This window comes from Osmia lignaria, chromosome 13 (genome assembly GCF_051020975.1).
Source record: "Osmia lignaria lignaria isolate PbOS001 chromosome 13, iyOsmLign1, whole genome shotgun sequence".
NCBI lineage: Eukaryota > Metazoa > Arthropoda > Insecta > Hymenoptera > Megachilidae > Osmia > Osmia lignaria.
Window position 1 is genome coordinate 6,125,964 of NC_135044.1, and position 19,433 is coordinate 6,145,396.

Genomic DNA, 19,433 nt, shown 5'->3' on the forward strand with positions numbered 1-19,433 from the left:
TCTACACATTTCGTTGTCTTTTACTATATCAGTGGCAAGTAATTTTTTAACATAAATATTGATAGATTAATAATTAATATTATAGAGAACTATCACACATTTTCTAACCTTACTTTTATTCTGTGAAGGTTAATTAAAAATTAAAGATTATTAAAGCTTTTTTTCAGAATTTATTATTTGCAAATTGTTAAAAAATGGGTACATATGTAGCGAAATACGGCCCTGCTTCGAATCCATTCACAGAATGAATGAACCGCCTCTTCATCTGTTCATGTAGTCACTCAGTAGTGTCATGGAGGTAACATGGCCGAAGAGACGCGCCTAGTTCGCGTTGAAGAAAGATTAAAGATTAAAATCGGTACGAATATTCGTTAGAAACACGATTCAACGGCAACATAGAACTTGGATATATTGCATGATGTGCAAAAATCATAAGAATATTGTAATTTCAAGAAATCGTACACGCGTGCTACTATTCGTTTGGGATGTCATCTAATTCGACTCACACGATTATTATTAAGTTTATTACCAAAATGTAAAGGCATTAATTTTACAATTTACGTTATGCTCTCGTTTAGTCAATCAACAGTTTTGTTCCGCAATTATATTGTAGTAATACTTCTAACTTTTGGTCATTTTTAATGTACGCGTACATTCTCGACTCCCACGCATCGTTGTCCCTACACGAAATATATACTTAACATTAAATAGAATTAATTGTATTTATTAAGATGCCAATATGTAATTATTATTAGATACAAAATAATGATAAGGATATTAACGATTAGTAATTATAACTTTTTTTGTGTTTATTGTTTCATTAGTAAATGTACTAAGATTTGTTTCAATATCAATATCAACATTAATGGTATGACAGTAGAAATTGAGTAATTATGAAAGAATTAAATATTATCATTTGCATGTGTATTTTGTTACATGTTTTCACATAATTTAAGATATTTCATATTTTTTTATTTTATATTACTTGCTGATATAAGTAAAGATCTATGTTATTTTTAATTAATATATATTTTTTTAATCAGTTTTAATCACTGTTACCATTCACAAAGTTACCAAACTCTGTTTAATTTATACATTGAAGATATATATATCAATTATATTCATCTTTATATATTTCATGTAATATCTAAAAATTATTAATCATGTTTAGGTGAAGTAAAAAATTTACAAGGAAGAAGTCATGGATCTCCTGGTGCAAGAGATGTATATTGTACATTATCTCTTGATCAAGAAGAAATATTTAGAACAGCAACAATGGAAAGAACTCTCAGGTGAATATAAAAAATATTACATATTTTATTAAGCTTTTTCTTGTTCTGAAATGTATTTATAAATGTTTATTGATACAGCCCATTTTTTGGAGAAGAATTTCAATTTGAAGTACCTAGAAAATTTCGTTATCTTGGCATTTATGTTTATGACCGGGATAGGCATTTAAAGCAAGATAAAATTTTGGGCAAAGTGGCAATAAAAAGGGAAGATTTAGCTAAATATCATAATAAGGAGCATTGGTTTCCATTGGGACCAGTTGATGCAGATTCTGAAGTACAAGGTAAAGCACATTTGGAACTTGCTCTTCAACCTCAAGTTGGACATGCTCAATCTAAACTTACAGTAAGGTAAATTATACTGTGAAACATGTATTCAATTAATTTTATTAATAATTACAATTAATATGCAAATAAGTAATGTCTTATTATTTATAGGGTTATAGAATGTAATGACTTAACTCTTAAAAATGGTGGCTGTGATCCATTTGCAACCGTGACAGTCATTTATAGCAATGGAAAACAGATATTAAAACGCACAAAAATTAAAAAAAAAACGGTGTCTCCATATTTTAATGAAACATTCACCTTTGAGGTAAAACTGACATAAATTATCATTATATAAATGTTTTATTATGTGATGTATGATCTTGTCTATACTTTTAAAGCCAGAAATAACAGAATCCAAAGAGAAGGATATTTCTCAGTGCCCCATAGAACATGGGGAAGTAGGTGAAGTAGTTGTTGGTTTATGGCATGCATCCCCTGGTATGGGAGAACAACCAGCCTTTCTGGGTGAAGTTAGGATTACTTTAAGAGGCCTACAAAAACAACCAACCAATGCATCAACTGCATGGTATTTATAACATTTATTTCTAAGAGATTGTTGCATTTTAGACTCATGAAATTTTCATTATTTTCTTTATTAATAGGTATTTTCTACAGCCTAGAGCAACAAAACATCGTCCAAATAAAATTTCCAATAGTTCTACTCCAATTGGTGTATTACCGGATTTAGGATCACTGCGATTAAAAATCCATTATACAGCAGATCATGTTTTCCCATCAGCAATGTATGATAAACTTAGGAACTTGTTATTACAAAGTGTCAATGTTCATCCAATCACTTCTTCTGCTGTTTATATTTTGGGAGAAATAGTGGCAAGCAAAATGGAGGCTGCTCAACCATTAGTTAGAGTGTTAGTACATTATGGGCAGTTGGTTTCTGTAATGCGAGCTTTAGCTAGTCATGAAATTTCTAAATTAACGTAAGTAAATTACGTACAAGTGTATTTATAACAAACAAATTTGACCCTTCATGTGTAATTTTTGTTAAAGAGATCCAACAACAATATTTCGCGGTAACACATTAGTAAGTAAAATGATGGATGAAGGTATGAGATTGGCAGGTTTACACTATTTACATAGTACACTTAGACCAGCTATGGAACAAGTTTTTCTAGAAAAAAAACCATGTGAAATAGATCCAACTAGAGTGAAGGATGCAAATACGATTCAAACTAATTTAGCAAATCTAAAGGTATGTGACAGAATGAAGATTTGTTTATAATTTTATTATTGCGATAAATTATATACAGTCATATAATTAAATAGGAATATGTGGAAAGAGTGTTTACTGCTATTACAACATCGGGTGTGCGATGTCCACCTTTAATGTGTGAAATGTTTTGGTGCTTAAGAGAACTTGCAGCAACACATTTTCCAAAAAATAAAGAAGTAAGATATTCAGTTATTAGTGGATTTATTTTTCTACGATTTTTTGCTCCTGCAATATTGGGTCCAAGACTATTTGACATTACTACTGAGCAAATTGTAAGTAACTTTTATTGTAATGCAGTACTATCAGCAGTTTATTATAAATCTACTAATATATTATTATTATTATTATAGGATTCTCAGACTAATAGAACGTTAACATTAATTTCCAAAACAATTCAGAGTCTAGGAAATTTAGTAAGTTGTAGAGGTGGAGCAGGTAGTGTTTGTAAAGAAGAATATATGGAATGTGTATATAGGTACATAAAGATAAAAATTATATCAAATTTATTTTCTAAACAATCAAATTTCGTGCGTTCTATTCTGAATCAATTTCGTAGAGAATTTTATACCGAAAGGCATATCCAAGCGGTAAAACAATTTCTGGAACTGATTTCAACTAGTAGCAATAGTGGTATTATGAAACAACGACCAAATACTCAGCAAGAACAACCAATTATTCTAAAGGAGGGGTATGTATGCTAGTTCATATCATTTTTATATTTTCATAATTTTTCATGTTTATTTTTCCTTTGAGCTTGTTTAAAATTTATGAATTTTCGTACTTAAATATTTTCTCGTACTAATATATTGTCATGCTATTTTACTTATTAATTACTAACTTTGATGAGATAAGCTTAAATAATAATATTTCGATATTTATATATACATAATATTATTGCTAATAGAAAACGTTTCTAACAGAACATATTTCCTCTTCATGCATACTTCTGATTGTAATAAGAGGTTTGTAGTAATGTTATCGTGATACAAAACTTTTGATATAAATTTGTAGCTGTGGTATTTAATTACAGAGTAATGATAAAACGAGCGCAAGGTAGAAAACGATTTGGGCGTAAAAATTTTAAACAGCGGTACTTTAGGCTCACTACACAAAATCTAACTTATTCTAAAACAAAAGGTAAATACATGTACTCATAAAAAGTGATATGTCATCTTAGTGAATATTTTATAATTTAAAAAATGGTAAAACGTTTTATAGGAAAAGAACCTTTATGTAAAATACCGCTCGAAGATATTTTAGCTGTGGAAAGACTTCAAGAAGATTCTTTTAAAATGAAAAATATGTTTCAAATTGTTCAATCACAACGAGCATTATATGTTCAAGCCAGTAATTGTGTGGAAGAAAAAGAATGGATTGATATTCTGACAAAAATTTGTCGTACGAATAGTAATCGTTTAGAGAAATACCATCCAAGTGCATATATTAATGGTCATTGGCTTTGGTATGTTATGCAATATCATTTTAATATAATATCTCTTTCAATCATTAATAAATATTGATTATAGTTGCAAAGCAGTGGCTGAAATTGCTCCAGGATGTAGTGAAGTGTCACCGGCTATAGAAGCTGGCTTACGTATGGTCTTAGATCCAGCTCGAGATTTGCAACGGATACATTCATTGATATTCACAAATATGCCGAGGCTTGAAACGCTAATGAGTGCATGTGAATGTCAAGCTGTTTATGGAGCTAATGACATGTGTATTATACCAGGTGGTGGATCTCCTATAGAAGATGTGCCTTCGTGTTTTAAAACTTTAACTGTATTAAGAGAAGCTGCATATGCTTTACAGCATGAACATAGAGCCTACTTTAGAAGACTAGCACGCGACACTAAGTATGGAAGCAAGTAAGTTCATTGAAACAAATTAATCTTATGTATGCAACAATGAAGTATTCTTCAAGTACATACTAGTGACAATTTAATAATAGAATGTTTAAATAACTATCTAGTAATAAATTGTTTAGTAGTTAAATTATTTCTAAAATGATTATATTATTTTTGCTTATAAAATTATATAATCGTTTTAGGCAAGCTCCAATCGGGGATGATAACTACCTTCACTTAGCCGCTAGAGCTGGCTTTGAGAATCAGTTAACAAAACGTGTGTATGAAACAGACAGTTTAAATCAACATTATGTAGAAACTGATCATTGTTATGATAGCGGATTTTCTAGAAAAATAGAAGATCAACCGTACGATGAAACATTTATAAAATGTTTAGATTCTGACTCGATACATCGTAGGTATGATAATGAAACTACTTTTCTACGACGGTATGAAAATAACACCGATGCTATTAAAAGTATACAAAATGATCTCAATCAATTTGATTATAGTTTACATAATACGTTAAGGACAGATAAGTCAGAAAAAAATGCAAATTTAGAAAACAATAGAAGATTGGATTGCTCCAGTTTATTAGCAGCAGAGGGAATTAATATGTCTGATACATTATCGAGAAAAATAGCAGCTATAAGTATACCAAAATATTGAGCGAATCCATAGTAACGAAATTAAGAAATGATACATCTAATAAGTTCTTCAATTCTTTGAATAATCATCTAAACCATTAATGTTTTAATTCATTAAAACATTATGAAGATCTATTCTAATGAAATCTAAGAAATGTTCTTTGTATGTTTCTGGCTTTCTCGTACGCGGTTTAAATATTTGCATTCAATAGTATCTCGAATCATTAAAGGTAGCAAAAAATTGTTTATACAATAAGGTACTTTTTTATAAGGAGAAATATGATGACTGACTAAAATTTGTTACATGATTATTCTTTATAGTAGAGTATTATGTTTTTACTGTTTCTGTTTCATCATACAGAATTAATTACTTAACAATAGAACTTCGAATATTTTCTTTTATATTTAGTGATATTAAAAAACAAATCTGAGAAACAAATTATTTAATTCAAAGAGATTATAATTTACATTTTATAAGTCAAGATTTTTGAAATTTTAATATTATTAGAATTTAAAAAAATGGAACAATATCTTTTTATTACTACAGTATTCTTGTTGATAAGGAAACTCGAATGTGTCAAAAATTTAAACGTATAAATTTGTTTAAATTAAACTTCAGATGATCTTGTGAGGTTCTGTTATTGTAAAATAGTAATTTAATGTAAATACGTTACGTGTTTTAGTGGGTTAACGGAATGTTCGATAAGAAAGAGCAATTGCTTATATGAAAGGAAGAAGTACGAAAATCCTATCCTAATAAGGGAATTTATAGATCTTAATTTTTTATTTAGTTAGTTAAGTATAATAAAGAATATCGTAATGTCAATTTCAATTGTTGTCTTGCATTGTAGTAACAGAAACAAACTAAAGAAAACATTATTAGTATACAGTGTTTCTTCAAGGTGCGGACCCGAATTCGTGCTACTTAAAGGGTAATACTGTATGTTTTAACAGACTACAATATAATTTTATATCATCAACTTTAAAAAGATAGTTGAGTTTAACATACACACGTTGTTGAATTTATTTTTTCATCAACTATAATACAGTAGTAATAAAAACATATCATCCAATTTATTATGAAAATAAAATGATTAATTTAATAATTAAATAACTGTACAAATGTAAAATATTACTAGTTAAAATTAGTTGTTTAACATATCTTTTAAGATATTTTTCTATAAAAAAATTAATGACGTTAAAAAAACGATTTACTGTTATATGTCGACAAAAATATTTGCTATATAAGCAATTCTTTTTTTTTTAATAGCTCTCAACATTAAAATTATGCTTAAATCAAATATATTGTATATTTTTCTTTTGTATTAATTGACGCTCCTTTAACAAGGAATCTTTCTTATTTATATGCAGATATCAAATTAATTATTTTTAAATTATATAAACTCAAAGCTTTATCATTTGGACAATATTTTGAAATTTATTATCGTACTGCACAGAACGGGCATTTTGTCATCACACAAATTTTATTTATTTATTTAAGTTTTACTTAGAAGAGTTGAAAACACATGTGCATACGACGTATACCTAATAGCAGATTGAGCAAATTTATAATTAAGAAACTGTGTCTATGATCTCATTATTAGAAGAATGAAATTGTTTAACAGTTACTAAGGTATTTGCACTGTCTCTGTACAATTAATCATACATATTTTCGTCAAATTATAATGTCCTCTATTTAATATTATGCTTTTAACAATTAATAGTGCTTGTAATAATGTTTCCGATTTCTAGACACTTGTAAAAAATAACCAAAAAGCACATTATATGTTTATAAATAGTACTTGAATGTAGAAAATTGAACTAGTTATAATGGTTTTTATACAATCAAATCAAATAATATAATATATTTCAAGAATAAAATGATATTTAATATACACATGATGTCATTTATAATGGCTTTCAAATTTGTCTTTGTACCTCAACACAATTTTTAAAAGAGCAATATGTAAAAAACATATAAATATACTGAATTATCTTATTAAAAAATTTTTTAATGATTGAGGTGTAATATATTAAAAGCATTGGGTTCAATTTGCTTATTATATTACTTGCTTTGTGAATAAGGGGTACAATTTTGTGCTGCATTTATTTTTAGGAAAATTATTCCTGTTTTAAATCACTTGTATATAAAAATGCATATCACTAATCTTAAATATTCATGTAAAATTATTTTTGAAATATCAATGTACATTGTATATAGAAATCATTATATAGATATAAATTATTTATTTGGATGTAAGTTGCACATAATACTTAAAAGATTTAACAAAATTAGAAATATAAAAGAATAACATTTAAATGTGTTAGATTACACAGATATATTAGTTTTATAATATATGAAAAGAGCTATAGTAAACTCATTTTTATTAATCCAAATAAGACTGCTTTTTTAGTGGATTTATATTTAAAATCTTTATTTTATTCCCTTTGGTAAATGTTATAAATAATTAATTAGAGAAACATGTATGACAATCTTCATTCATTAACATAAGAGTACAACATTCAATTGGTATTTAATATCAAGTTGTCTTTCATAAAATTAACATTATACATTACTTGTTAACAAACATCAATTTCATAATAGTTGCTTACTATTTATTAACAAATGTTTGTACAAACTGATAATAAAAATATATTAATATATTGCTATTCGAAAACATTTCAACATGTATACCACATAATGTTATTTAATTTTATATTGTTATACACAATTGCAATAAAATCTTTCTCTAACTAATTAGGTGCATATAAAGATGAAAGTAATATTGTATGCTTTCATTATGATGATAATACCTATACCGCAGTTCACCAGAGTCCATAACTGCGGAAAGACCAGTTTTCGTTCTTCGCGCTTCTTCAGTGCGCATCTTCGCCCTGATTGGCGATACTCCCAAGCGAAGTGGAAAGCGATTAGCAGAGAGCTCGCTGCGTTCCCCCACCATCTTCCAACCTGCGCGTCGCAGTTATGGACTCTGGTGAACTGCGGTATAAAGAAAATATTTAAATTACACAAAATATTTAAATAACACAAAATATTCATGATTTCATCTTATAAAAGGATATTGAAATTTTAACGTTTGTAACATGATAATTTAGGTTTTTAATTAAGAAATAAAATATTTATTGTTCTTTATGATAAGTAAAAGTTTATAATAACCTAAAATTTTCATTGTTATTTTTTTATAACAAATATCAATTTGAATCACAAATTCTTACATATTATAAAATTAACATATAATAGAGATACGTGTAAAAATAAGCATATGTACATATAATCAAAAAAGCTTTTTATTTCGAACCACTACATACAAAATACGTCATACTTAAACTAGTAATATTATCATTATTTTGATACAACTTCTTAAATTTAATTCTAATGTCTATATTCATAATTTAATCAGTAAATAAATTGAATCGTACATAAAATTTATCTTCAAAAATATATACATTTTTCAAATATATGAAAACAAAAGAAATTCCAAAGTTAGTGAGAACCTTGAACAAGAAAACTTTTAGTTTGAGTCACTAGGGATTTTTACATTATGTCAACACTTATAAGGTCATTATAAATCAAATAATTGTTGAGGCGGCACAGTGTTCGATATTTTAAAGATTTTAATTTGTTTATTGTGTTTATCCGTTCGTATAAAAGTCCAGATACATTTGCTGGTGAAAGATGTCTGGAGATGTACAAACAAGAAAACGAAAAGAGAAGAAACGTAAAAAGGGTAAAAAAATAGACTATTGGAAGTGTGCGGAAATTATTATAATTTGAAACCTTAGATCAGAAATATTTCTTACAATGTTTACTTATTTTAATTCTTAAACACCAACATATATCTCCTATAATCGTAGGAAAATATAATTAAAAAAAATATAAACAGTAATATTCCTTTCAATTTTGTAAAATAATGTAGAAACTATAATTTCGATTTCATGTGTTTTATTCCTTTTGATTTATATTGCAGACTAATGGAAAAATAATGTAAGATAACTATTAAACTTTTGATTCATAATATTGCATTTGTAACATATTGCTTACCTATTATTAATTTTATAAATTTTAATTTCCAGTCTTATTTTAATTTTACAAAATTTTTAACATTCCGATGATTAACTGTAATTTATATTTAATTTATAAATTATACCAGTATTTTTATTAGCGTGTTGTTCTTACATTAATTCATCTATTATTTTGATATCATGCATTATAATAATTAAAATTATTCATTTAAAAATGGTATTAGAATACGATAATGTTATTTGAAAGTTTTCATTATTATACTGCGAAACAATTTAGATTTATTTATAAATATTTTAATATAATTATAAATATTTTAATATCTTATTTTCTATTATAATAAATGTATGCGCTTTTATTTTTAAAATATACATTAAATTTTACTTACAAAAATGTGATATATAATTATAATTAATACTAATATTGTAAAAACGTTTTAGATTATTATGTCAAGTATGAATATTTCGGATATTTTAAGGCATATTTAGCAATGTTGCTCGAATTAGAAAATATAAGGTCTTAGAAACTTGATCAGCCTTGCTTTTGGCTTTCAAAAATAGATCAAGTTGTATTATCTATTTCACAAACATTTTCCGTTAATTTATTTATATATTTTATCTGTTTTTTAAATATCGAAAGTATGTTAATATATAAAAGTATCTCTTCGATTTAAAATGAATAACAGAAATATTAATAGCTGCACGTTTAAACAAATACATAAGCTAAGATTATTGAGAATAATTATAGTACTATCATACGTAAAATATTTTTTATATTACGTATCAAATTATTTTTCAATGACTTCACTTTAAATTAAAAGCAAACATATAATAAACATATATTAAAATAGCACCGTACATACATAACGTATAATGTTATAATTATTTATATATTATGATATTCAGATGAGGAAGAGAATATAGTACCTCCCCCTCCGTCTGCAAATGTTACTGAAAATTTAACAGACAACATAACTTTACATATTTATAAAGAGAGTAGTACTGGTGGGCATTGGTGTGTCCGGATTATATTTTTCGTAATATTGGCAATACTCGTTGGTTTAATTGGTGTAATTATCTTGGAACATAGGGGTGCTACGGATAGTAAGTAAATTTCAAATTAATTTTTAACATAAATTTTCATACTCGCAATTTACTGTGTTCACATAAAGTATTTTATGTTCTAAGCTGATACACCATTAGAATCATCACGTTGGGCCTTTATTTTCGATGGGTGGGTGGATGATTCTTTATTTTTATATGATAAAGACGAATCCGATGAAAAACAACATGAAAATGAGGAACAAATGGAAGAAGATGAAAATCATAATATAGAAATACAAGCTTCAGAAACTGATGCTTCTGCTGAAGAAGAAGAACTCGAAGAAGAAAGTGAAGAAGTAAATGAACAAGAAAACGAGGAAGATGAAGAAAATGAAGTAGAAGGAGAAGAAGAAGATGATGAAGTAGAAGGAGGAGAAGATGAAGAAGAAGAAGGCACAGAAGAAGACGAGGAAGAAGGTGAAGAAGAAGAGGAAGCAACTGAAAATGAATCAAATGAAGTAGAAAATGATGCTTTTGAAGATAAAGAAGGTACTAGAGTGTAAATAGCATAATATACATATAGAAAAGTACAAATGTAATATATCCTCATATTTTTTTACTATGTAGAAACAGAATGGAAATATGAAAATGAAAAATCTGAGGAAGAAGAAGAAGAAGAAGAAGAAGAAGAAGGAGAAATTAATCCACAAAACTTTGATGATACTGATGTGTTAGAAGAAATTTATGGCATTAGTAAAGAAAAAAATTCGGATGAAAAAGATATATTATCTGAGGAAGATAATCGGTTTGATGAACCATTAGAAATGCCAACAAAAGAAGATGTATTTGAGAGGTTTTTAGACATTCCTGGTATTAATGAAATTACTGATGATAATATAGAACCTTTAGAGGAGGTAAAATTAATGACAACTACAAACTATGGTCAAAACAATAATAAAAAATTGTTCTTGTTTATTTTAATGTAATGCTTTTTTTTATTATTATTATTTTTATACGAATCTTGAAAAAATGAAACTTTATGCATTTATAGTGTTCAAAATAAAAAAAGAAATTTTTCATTATTTCAAAATGTAAAATTAATTTATTATAAATAATTAATCTAATAAGAAAAATATAATAAAATAATTTTATTTCTTATTTATTTAAAATTGATTAATATCAAATTATTTTATAATTACACACTTAATTTTCTTTTTATACAACTTATAGTACTGTATTACATAATAATTTTTGCATTAGGTAGAAAATGTAGAAGTTGAAGAATATGTTAATGATGTAGATATTAAACCGGAAGTAGAGGAAGAAGTAGAAGAAGAATCTGCTAGTGGTGAGTGAAATGTTATTATTTAATAAAACTGATGTATACATTATTTCTTCAATATACAATGATCCTCCATGCTCTTATAAATTTTACTTATTATAACACGAATGTTATATATTTGTATCATGTTAATATAATTAAAGGGTAAGTAAGAAAACATTTCATGGTTACAGTGACAATGAAGTTTGGAGTTGGTGTGGCACTTGTTGTTGCTGCACATTTTGTCCTTGTGAAACGGTGGAACCAGGGTAAATTTTAAAACATTTTTGTTTTATAAATAGTATCATTGTCATATATTATATTACTGTTTGCATATTATCATAACAATAAGTCATATAATCAACAATGTGATATTGTACATTTAACTTGTATTTTACATTGAAGTATTATAAGTTGTATAGTTCGAGAAATAATCAACTGCATGCATATTAGACAATTTTTCAACATTTATCTTATATAATTCAAAAAATTAACATCATTAGTACGTTCATAAAACATTTTAATGTTCTGCAAAAGAAGAAATTGATAAATATTTTGTACATAAATCGAGATTGAAAAAAATAATTTATATTGCAATTCATAAAATTCCTCCACTGATTAATTTTGTTTTTTTGATGTTTAGAAGTTAACTTTGTTCAAAATCAGTCTAAAATAATCGAATCTGAAAAAAGAGATATAGAAGAACAAGTACACTTAACAAAACGGGTATCTGAAGTAGCACGGAATGAAAAACAAAATAAAGAAAATAATCAAAAGGAAGAAAAGAAAGTGAATAAGGAAGAAATCATAGAACGAATTAAATATGAAAAAGATCAAGAGAAACAAGAGGAAGAGGAGTATCAGGAAGAAGAGGAAGAAGAAGAGGAGTATGAGGTAGAAGAAGAGGAAGAGGAGGAAGAGGAAGCAGATGAAGTTGAAGCAAAGGAAATAATGAAAAAAGAAAGAAGAGAGACTAAGAGAAGTAAAGAAACAGATAATCAAATTGAAGATGAAGAAAAGGTAGAAATTGATCTGAACAAGGAACAGGAATATGTTACAGAAGAGGAAGAAGAGGAAACGGAAGAAGACGAAGAAGAAGAGGATGAGGATGTGGATGAGGAGGAGGAGGTGGAGGAGGAGGAGGAGGAGGAAGAGGAGGATGTTGAAAATTTTGATGACTCGGAATTAATTGCTAAACTAGAAGCTAAATATGGAAAACTACCATCTAAATAGGGTAATGAAGAAAGCACAAATAAGTATCACTTCTTTCACTACATTTGATAGGTATGATTTAAAGTTTATTGGTACTTAAAAATTTACAATATGTAACAGTGAATAATAATAATTTTATGTTATTGCAAAAAGAAAAATAAGAAAGACATTTATTTAATTAGAAAATTATAAACTACAGCTATTCATTTAATACGCTACTTTTATATAAAAATTAAATGAAGTTTAATGAGCATGGAGGATCTCTTAAGTTTGTATAACTCTACATAAAGGATGTAGTTAATTAAGCAAGTGTGTGTATATTTATAACATTAATTAAGTGTAGTTTTTTATATACAGAATCTATGGATACAGTAGCAGGGTTTGCAATCACAACCAAAGTTAATGATAAAGTAAAAGCAGATCATGTAATTAACAAAAATCTTAATGTATCAAATGTTGAAAATATTTCAAATCGAAAGAATGATGATTCCAATAAGGTTAGTGAGAGTTATAAAAATAATTTTAACAAATAAAAGTAGTTACCGATACCTATATTTATTATGTTCCTATAAATTTTGTTTTGTTATGAATAAATATTTTACTTCGTTATAAATATGTAATGTATATATTTTTCTTTAGGAACACAATAATTTTCTTTTTATATCTATTTTACAAGTATACATTAACACATCATTTCCGATTAACTATTTAAAATTAAAGACATAAAACTTCATGAATTAAAAAGAATATTAATGTTAAAAATTGTTAATATAGATGTTATTTATTTATAAAGTTCTTTATTTTTTAATGTTTTCATGCAAAAGGTTCTTAAACTAATTAAAGCTCATTATACTTAATTTTATAGTTAAGCATTTTACCACAATACAATAATACAAATAAGGATGCTGATTTATCTTGTCAGTTTCATACCTGTACAATATTTTAATAACTTTTAATGCAATTATGTGCTAATAATACAAGTAAATTTACATGTATAAATAAAATCCTTATGCTCGTGAGAATTAGAAATTTCGTCGGGAAATTTTTTATTCATATATTTGTCAAATGGTATCGCGAGTATATGCAACTACGCACATACAAACAAATTTCAAAAGAAAAGGAAAATATTAGAATATTTGAAATCAGGTAAAAATATTTCACAATATTGCGCTAATGAACTTTTTATAACAATAATATTATTTTATAATCATACTGAAATGTATGTATTACAAAATCAATAGATTCATTATTTTTTAAAGATACAAAGAATATCATGTAAAATAACTTAATATTTATGTTTATGTCTATGTTTGCGTGACGTTGGAGAAGGAGGACTATTAGCTCTATGCTTTGAGGTACGTGGTGGAGGTGGTGGAGATAACGATGGCGATCTCGCTCTTCTTTTCCTGTCACTTCGTTCACTAACTGGAGATCTTCGAGATACTCTAGATGAAAAAGAAGGTGAAGGCGTTCGTCGAATGCGTGGTGGCGATGGTGTGACTGGAACTCGTTTTTTGTATGGTGATCGTGATCTACGTTTACCACGTGGTGATCTGCTACGAGATCTATAAACATATACGTATGCTATGCATTCTTAGAATGCAAAATTATTGGGAATCCTACTGTATATAAATAAAAATATGTACCTATATCTGTTGCTTTTAGACGATGGACTTGTCGAAGTACGTCTTCGATCTCTATAATGACTTGGAGATTCTGGAGTTGTGCTTCGTTTCTTTTCCCTTCGCCTGTCGTCGTCGCGTTCTTCACTTTTAGCATCTTTCAGTTCTCTCTCGCTCTGTAACAACAATTTTCATCGTAAATTTTATTCCTATAACACGTTTAAAACGATGTAATAAGAAATGCAGTGTTACCTTTCTGATGAGCTTTTTTCTATAATGTTCCACCTGTCCTTGAATTGTCATACCAGATTTTAATGCCCTCCTACCACTTTCTAATTCATCTTGGTACTGCATTATTTTAACTTCAATTTCGCGAAGTCTACTTCTTCTTTCTTCATTATAATCTCTACCACTATGAAACCAAATAAATACTTACTAATATATCATATTTTGTAGGTAACACAACAAACGCGGATGTATTACCTGGAATCCATACTAGTATCCTGAGAATTCGAATCATCATTCTGACCTAATTCTTCCCATTTACTAGTCGTCATAGCTTGCGCTTCGACCTAACGTAAGAAAACTGTTATTTAAAAAAAAAAAAAGAAAAAAGAAAAAACTTTTAATAGTTAAAAATAATGATCTCAACCTGATCAGGATCAACAGTTTCCCAACGTGATGGTACAAAACCTGCAGGAATGGATGGCTTTTTCTCATCCTCTTTATTTCGTAGGTTCGAAGAATCATCTTCATCCATAGGAATACCATCAATATCCTCATCCACTGTAAATATAAACATACAAAATACATTATTACATATATTATAAGTGCATCTTATATCTAGTGTAAAGAATATTTTTCAAACGTTCTTACTAGGAACTCCATCGATGTCATCATAATTGGTTGTTGTTTGTGGCGTTAAACCATGTTTCATAGCACCTTTAAGTAAAGCAGCTCCGTCTAATGGTACCCCGTCCAGATCTTCTGCACCATCTCCATCTACATCTGATAACGGTGCTCCATCAATATCTTCATCATTTTCTTGTTCAGGTTCATCTACCTACAACAAGGTAATCATTTTGCTTTAACATATGATATTAAAAATATCAAAAAGGTGTTATGAAATGAAAAAATTAAATTTACCAGAACAAGACCAAGAAAAGTATTTTGTAATTTAACGAGAAAATCTCGCGGATAAACTGCCCAATCTTCCCATGCCCTAAACATTCTCATTACACGAACTTTAAATCCTTCAGCTTTTAATCTACTATCAAACTGTTTGTAAGCTTGATGAACTTCATTAAATATATCCAAAAGTCGTGTTTCAAACCTGTTTCACAAGTGTATTAATACTAATTTCATTAACTATATTTATGTATTAATTACAAATTAATGAATTTCCTCAAAAATTTAATATATTTCAGAAAACAACTTACGCTTTCCGATAAATAGTAGCATTATTTACTTTAACACCACAATTGTGTAATATATCCGATATAAGATATAATCTTGCAATTTTTTTATTGACGGGTGTTTGTAATATTGATAGCGACTCTGAAATACAATCACAAATTTCTTCGGCTGCTTCGGCATGTTCTATACAAAATACCATGGCTTCTGCTACTTTTATCCTTTCGGGGGATATGTTTCGTAATAAATCTTCTAATCGATCCCGTTGACTATAAAGAAATATTTTTGAGAATTTGAATAATATTAATTAAATTAATGAAAAATAACTATCATTTGTAATACCTGTTTGACAAACTTCCTCTTCTAGGTTCTTGCCTTTCTTCCATCTCAATCAATTCATCGGGCATACCCTGAGTCCATGGATTAATCGGCGGTGGTCTCCATACACTTCCTCCTTTGAACATCCTAAAATCTTCGGTACGCCATTCTTTTTGTCCATCTCCTTGCAATATGGAATACAACTTCCACCGATAGTAAATATGTGCAGGTGAATAATTTTCAAATAAAAATCTAGAATTGAATAATTATTACAAAAATCTGAAATGCTAAAAGAATAATGTATTTTAAGGAAGTTAAAACCAACCTAAACATTGGATTGTTTAGCTCTCGGTTCATAATCATTGCCTCAAACATCGGACCTTCTCGAATCACAAATTCTACCATTCTGTGTATTAACATAACTAAGTTTCTGTAATAATTATTGCAAAAATTAATTATCAATTTTTATTTACGACGATATCGATAGTTCAAATTCTACAATCACGATATACCTTTCTGTTGGTATAACTACTTTGACAACCGCATTCTGCAAAACCTATAACAATTTACATTAGGGTTGTAGTTTATTACATCGCCTATAAATTATTAAATTTGTTTCTTTGTAATAAGTCTTACCTTCTCGAAGTTTTCCTTCTCCTGAGGATCTGCTGTCTGTAGATTACGAATACGAGGTACCTGAGATGATATTCAAAAAATATACATATTTCATTGAAATTTTGTATAAACAAGTTTAATTAACACACTGTCGCCAGTTCATATCGTTCTAATTAATGGGTTTTGCATTAAAATAGTTATAACATATAACATTAATATAATTCCAGGTGATTCTATTTATTTTAAATATTAGACACTTATGTGTTAACTACACTTATTCCGTTTAATGCATACCTTATGTCTATCACGACGATGTGGTTGAGCATTAAACGGAAGACCAGATGGAGGTGGCGGTTGTGTAATTTCCATCAAAGCAGGTGGAATATAAATGGGATAAGGTGGAATTGGTACACTTTTTCCCCAGCCTAATTTCATCTCATACTGCATTATATCACGGCCTATTTCATCATATTGTAATTAAATATCTTCATAATTTAATGTATTTAAAAAAATGCAAATTCTTACCGTTCAGATTTTTCAATGCTCGTTCTCCATCTTTACGGCTCATGAATGCAACAAAACCACAATTTCTTTGCCTAGCTTTTTCCTCGTCACTACGCGGCCACATAATTTTGATACTAGCTAACGGGCCATATTTTCCGAATATTTCCATCAATTGTTGCTCTGTAATCTATTACGAGGCAATAAGATAAAGTTACTTTCGTTAATGTTTCCTATATATAGGGTGTTTTATCCAATATTAAAATTATAAATTTCATTATACATAAGCACTTGCAATGAATTTATACCTTCGGATTTAAATTTCCCAAATATAGATTTGTTGTATTAGGATCACCATTGTCAAATGACCCATCTACAAAAGACAATGTTTTTTACATTTATAATATAATTTTAATACTAAGAAAAGTAGTAGTGAACAGTAGTAAAAAAGGGTACTTTTTACCCTCGTATATCAGGGCTAGGAATCGTGGATCGTCAATAAGGGTATGTAGATTAATTTTTCGTGGATCAGGATATGAGGTTGTGCCACCTAACATAGTTTGATGAATTCAAACTTTTAATTTGGAAACAAGAACTAAGTACTTAACAACATATAATTTAACTATCCTGGTTGAGGAAGATTATGTTTTATAACACAATTTTAATACTCCACTACATTTTATTCTAGACAATAACTTTAGTTACCTTCAACACATTTTAGAGCTGCTAGCATTGGATCTTCTGATTGAGCAGAAATAACAGTTTTCACTACCCCTTTATATTTATGTCTTTCCTCTCTTTCTTCTTGTATCATTTTTAACTCTTCTTTAAATAATTCAAGATTACTTTTCTTCTTTTCACCTTCTTTTTTCTTTTTTCCCAATCTATCCAGCTTTCTTTCACTTGATCCCAATAGCCTTGCATATTCTTGTGCTTGTTCTGCTGATGATCTATTATCAACAAGTTCTGATATTTTTGACTGAGGTTTGTAGAGTTTCCCCTTTTCTCTTGTATCTTCCTCTGTCAAAAAACATTCATTTGATTATAAACAAAAATCAATTCTTACATTAATGCAATAACATTCTTACGTCGTTTTCCTGCATCATAAGTGCCTGCCTTTACCCAAACTTTACTTGTTGTTTTATTAGGTGTTTCTTGGAAGGTTGCTACAAATTCTTCAAATGCCTATATACAAAATGTAGTTGATTATACCATAAGTATATATAGTTGAAATTACATCTACTATTAATGTTATACACATTTTGTTCTTGATATATTGCACATTACATACTTGAGCTGCAGCCTGTTCTTGTTCTTTTTTACGTTGCTCTTCTAATTCTTTTTTACTTAATGGTCTCTTACCCATTGTGCCAATAGAAAATGCTTTAAGCTTTTGCTCTGCAATTTGCTGTATATTTGAAACAATTACTATTTGAAGCAATCATCAGATAAAAGTATCAAACTTCAGTTAAATCATAAGATAAATTTATATAATTATACCTTCATAATAGCTTTATCTGCCATTTGTAAATAATTTAACCTAAAATATTAATATAGAATTTGTGATATTATCAAATGAGTGCTTAGGAAAAAAAAGCATCAGACTACTAGTATCCAAAAACAAAGTTTAATTGAATTTAATAAAAAATAATACAAAACCTTACAACAAATGCATGGAATTTTACGTTGCTTACAAAAATTGAAAGTAGTAATCCTCACAATAATTATTTACACCTGTAATACTCTTTAAAACATGCTTTCAATAGTGTTGTAATTAGACATTATCATAAAAGTGTATACTCTATTACTTTCAGAGATATTTATGTTTATAACGCACTTCCATCAAATAAACGAGCAGTTACAAGGAATACACATATCTTCTTCACGTTTTGGTGACGCTGAATGATCATAAGTTACAAAAAGCTAGTAGAAGATACAGCACCGAGCTCAGTATGTTTCCCTGGGGAAAATGGCAATATCCTGGGATTCTCCTACATACCTA

General features: G+C 28.1%; 3 protein-coding genes across 12 annotated transcripts; 2 read left to right on the top strand and 1 right to left on the bottom strand.

Moving 5' to 3' along the window:
* The first annotated feature begins 257 nt into the window (after positions 1 to 257).
* On the top strand, positions 258 to 7,188 carry RasGAP1 (Ras GTPase activating protein 1). Of its 4 annotated transcripts, XM_034319377.2 has the most exons (16): positions 258 to 358; positions 1,172 to 1,292; positions 1,371 to 1,640; positions 1,728 to 1,884; positions 1,958 to 2,145; positions 2,222 to 2,557; positions 2,628 to 2,829; positions 2,904 to 3,122; positions 3,201 to 3,325; positions 3,407 to 3,538; positions 3,771 to 3,812; positions 3,881 to 3,987; positions 4,069 to 4,312; positions 4,377 to 4,718; positions 4,901 to 5,116; positions 5,210 to 7,188. In XM_034319377.2, the coding sequence occupies exons 1-16, from the start codon at positions 304 to 306 to the stop codon at positions 5,364 to 5,366; spliced, it is 2,913 nt and encodes a 970-aa protein (XP_034175268.1). In that variant the 5' UTR covers positions 258 to 303; the 3' UTR covers positions 5,367 to 7,188. The 4 variants fall into 4 exon arrangements, with proteins under 4 accessions (XP_034175268.1, XP_034175265.1, XP_034175267.1 ...); XM_034319374.2 differs by having other exon boundaries at positions 4,901 to 7,176; XM_034319378.2 differs by lacking the exon at positions 258 to 358 and adding an exon at positions 374 to 535 and having other exon boundaries at positions 4,901 to 7,178.
* A 1,597-nt stretch (positions 7,189 to 8,785) lies between these two features.
* On the top strand, positions 8,786 to 13,457 carry LOC117602100 (uncharacterized). 3 transcript variants are annotated; one of them, XM_034319647.2, is made up of 8 exons: positions 8,786 to 9,093; positions 10,292 to 10,489; positions 10,574 to 10,978; positions 11,057 to 11,343; positions 11,690 to 11,777; positions 11,945 to 12,019; positions 12,394 to 12,984; positions 13,320 to 13,457. In XM_034319647.2, exons 1-7 carry the CDS (start codon positions 9,042 to 9,044, stop codon positions 12,981 to 12,983), a joined length of 1,695 nt encoding a protein of 564 aa, XP_034175538.2. In that variant the 5' UTR covers positions 8,786 to 9,041; the 3' UTR covers position 12,984; positions 13,320 to 13,457. The 3 variants fall into 3 exon arrangements, with proteins under 3 accessions (XP_034175538.2, XP_076547740.1, XP_076547741.1); XM_076691625.1 differs by lacking the exon at positions 13,320 to 13,457 and having other exon boundaries at positions 12,394 to 12,732; positions 12,811 to 12,983; XM_076691626.1 differs by lacking the exon at positions 13,320 to 13,457 and having other exon boundaries at positions 12,394 to 12,732; positions 12,798 to 12,868.
* LOC117602099 (U2 snRNP-associated SURP motif-containing protein) lies at positions 12,543 to 19,426 on the bottom strand. 5 transcript variants are annotated; one of them, XM_076691624.1, is made up of 20 exons: positions 19,240 to 19,426; positions 18,932 to 18,971; positions 18,723 to 18,839; positions 18,520 to 18,616; positions 18,137 to 18,451; positions 17,740 to 17,804; positions 17,456 to 17,621; positions 17,225 to 17,388; positions 16,952 to 17,011; positions 16,828 to 16,871; positions 16,641 to 16,745; positions 16,340 to 16,567; positions 16,024 to 16,266; positions 15,731 to 15,917; positions 15,461 to 15,647; positions 15,237 to 15,370; positions 15,068 to 15,156; positions 14,837 to 14,996; positions 14,609 to 14,760; positions 12,543 to 14,527 (listed from the first exon to the last, which is right to left on the bottom strand). In XM_076691624.1, exons 2-20 carry the CDS (start codon positions 18,953 to 18,955, stop codon positions 14,248 to 14,250), a joined length of 2,817 nt encoding a protein of 938 aa, XP_076547739.1. In that variant the 5' UTR covers positions 18,956 to 18,971; positions 19,240 to 19,426; the 3' UTR covers positions 12,543 to 14,247. The 5 variants fall into 5 exon arrangements, with proteins under 5 accessions (XP_076547739.1, XP_076547737.1, XP_034175536.1 ...); XM_076691622.1 differs by having other exon boundaries at positions 19,126 to 19,426; XM_034319645.2 differs by having other exon boundaries at positions 19,096 to 19,426.
* Positions 19,427 to 19,433: the final 7 nt, after the last annotated feature.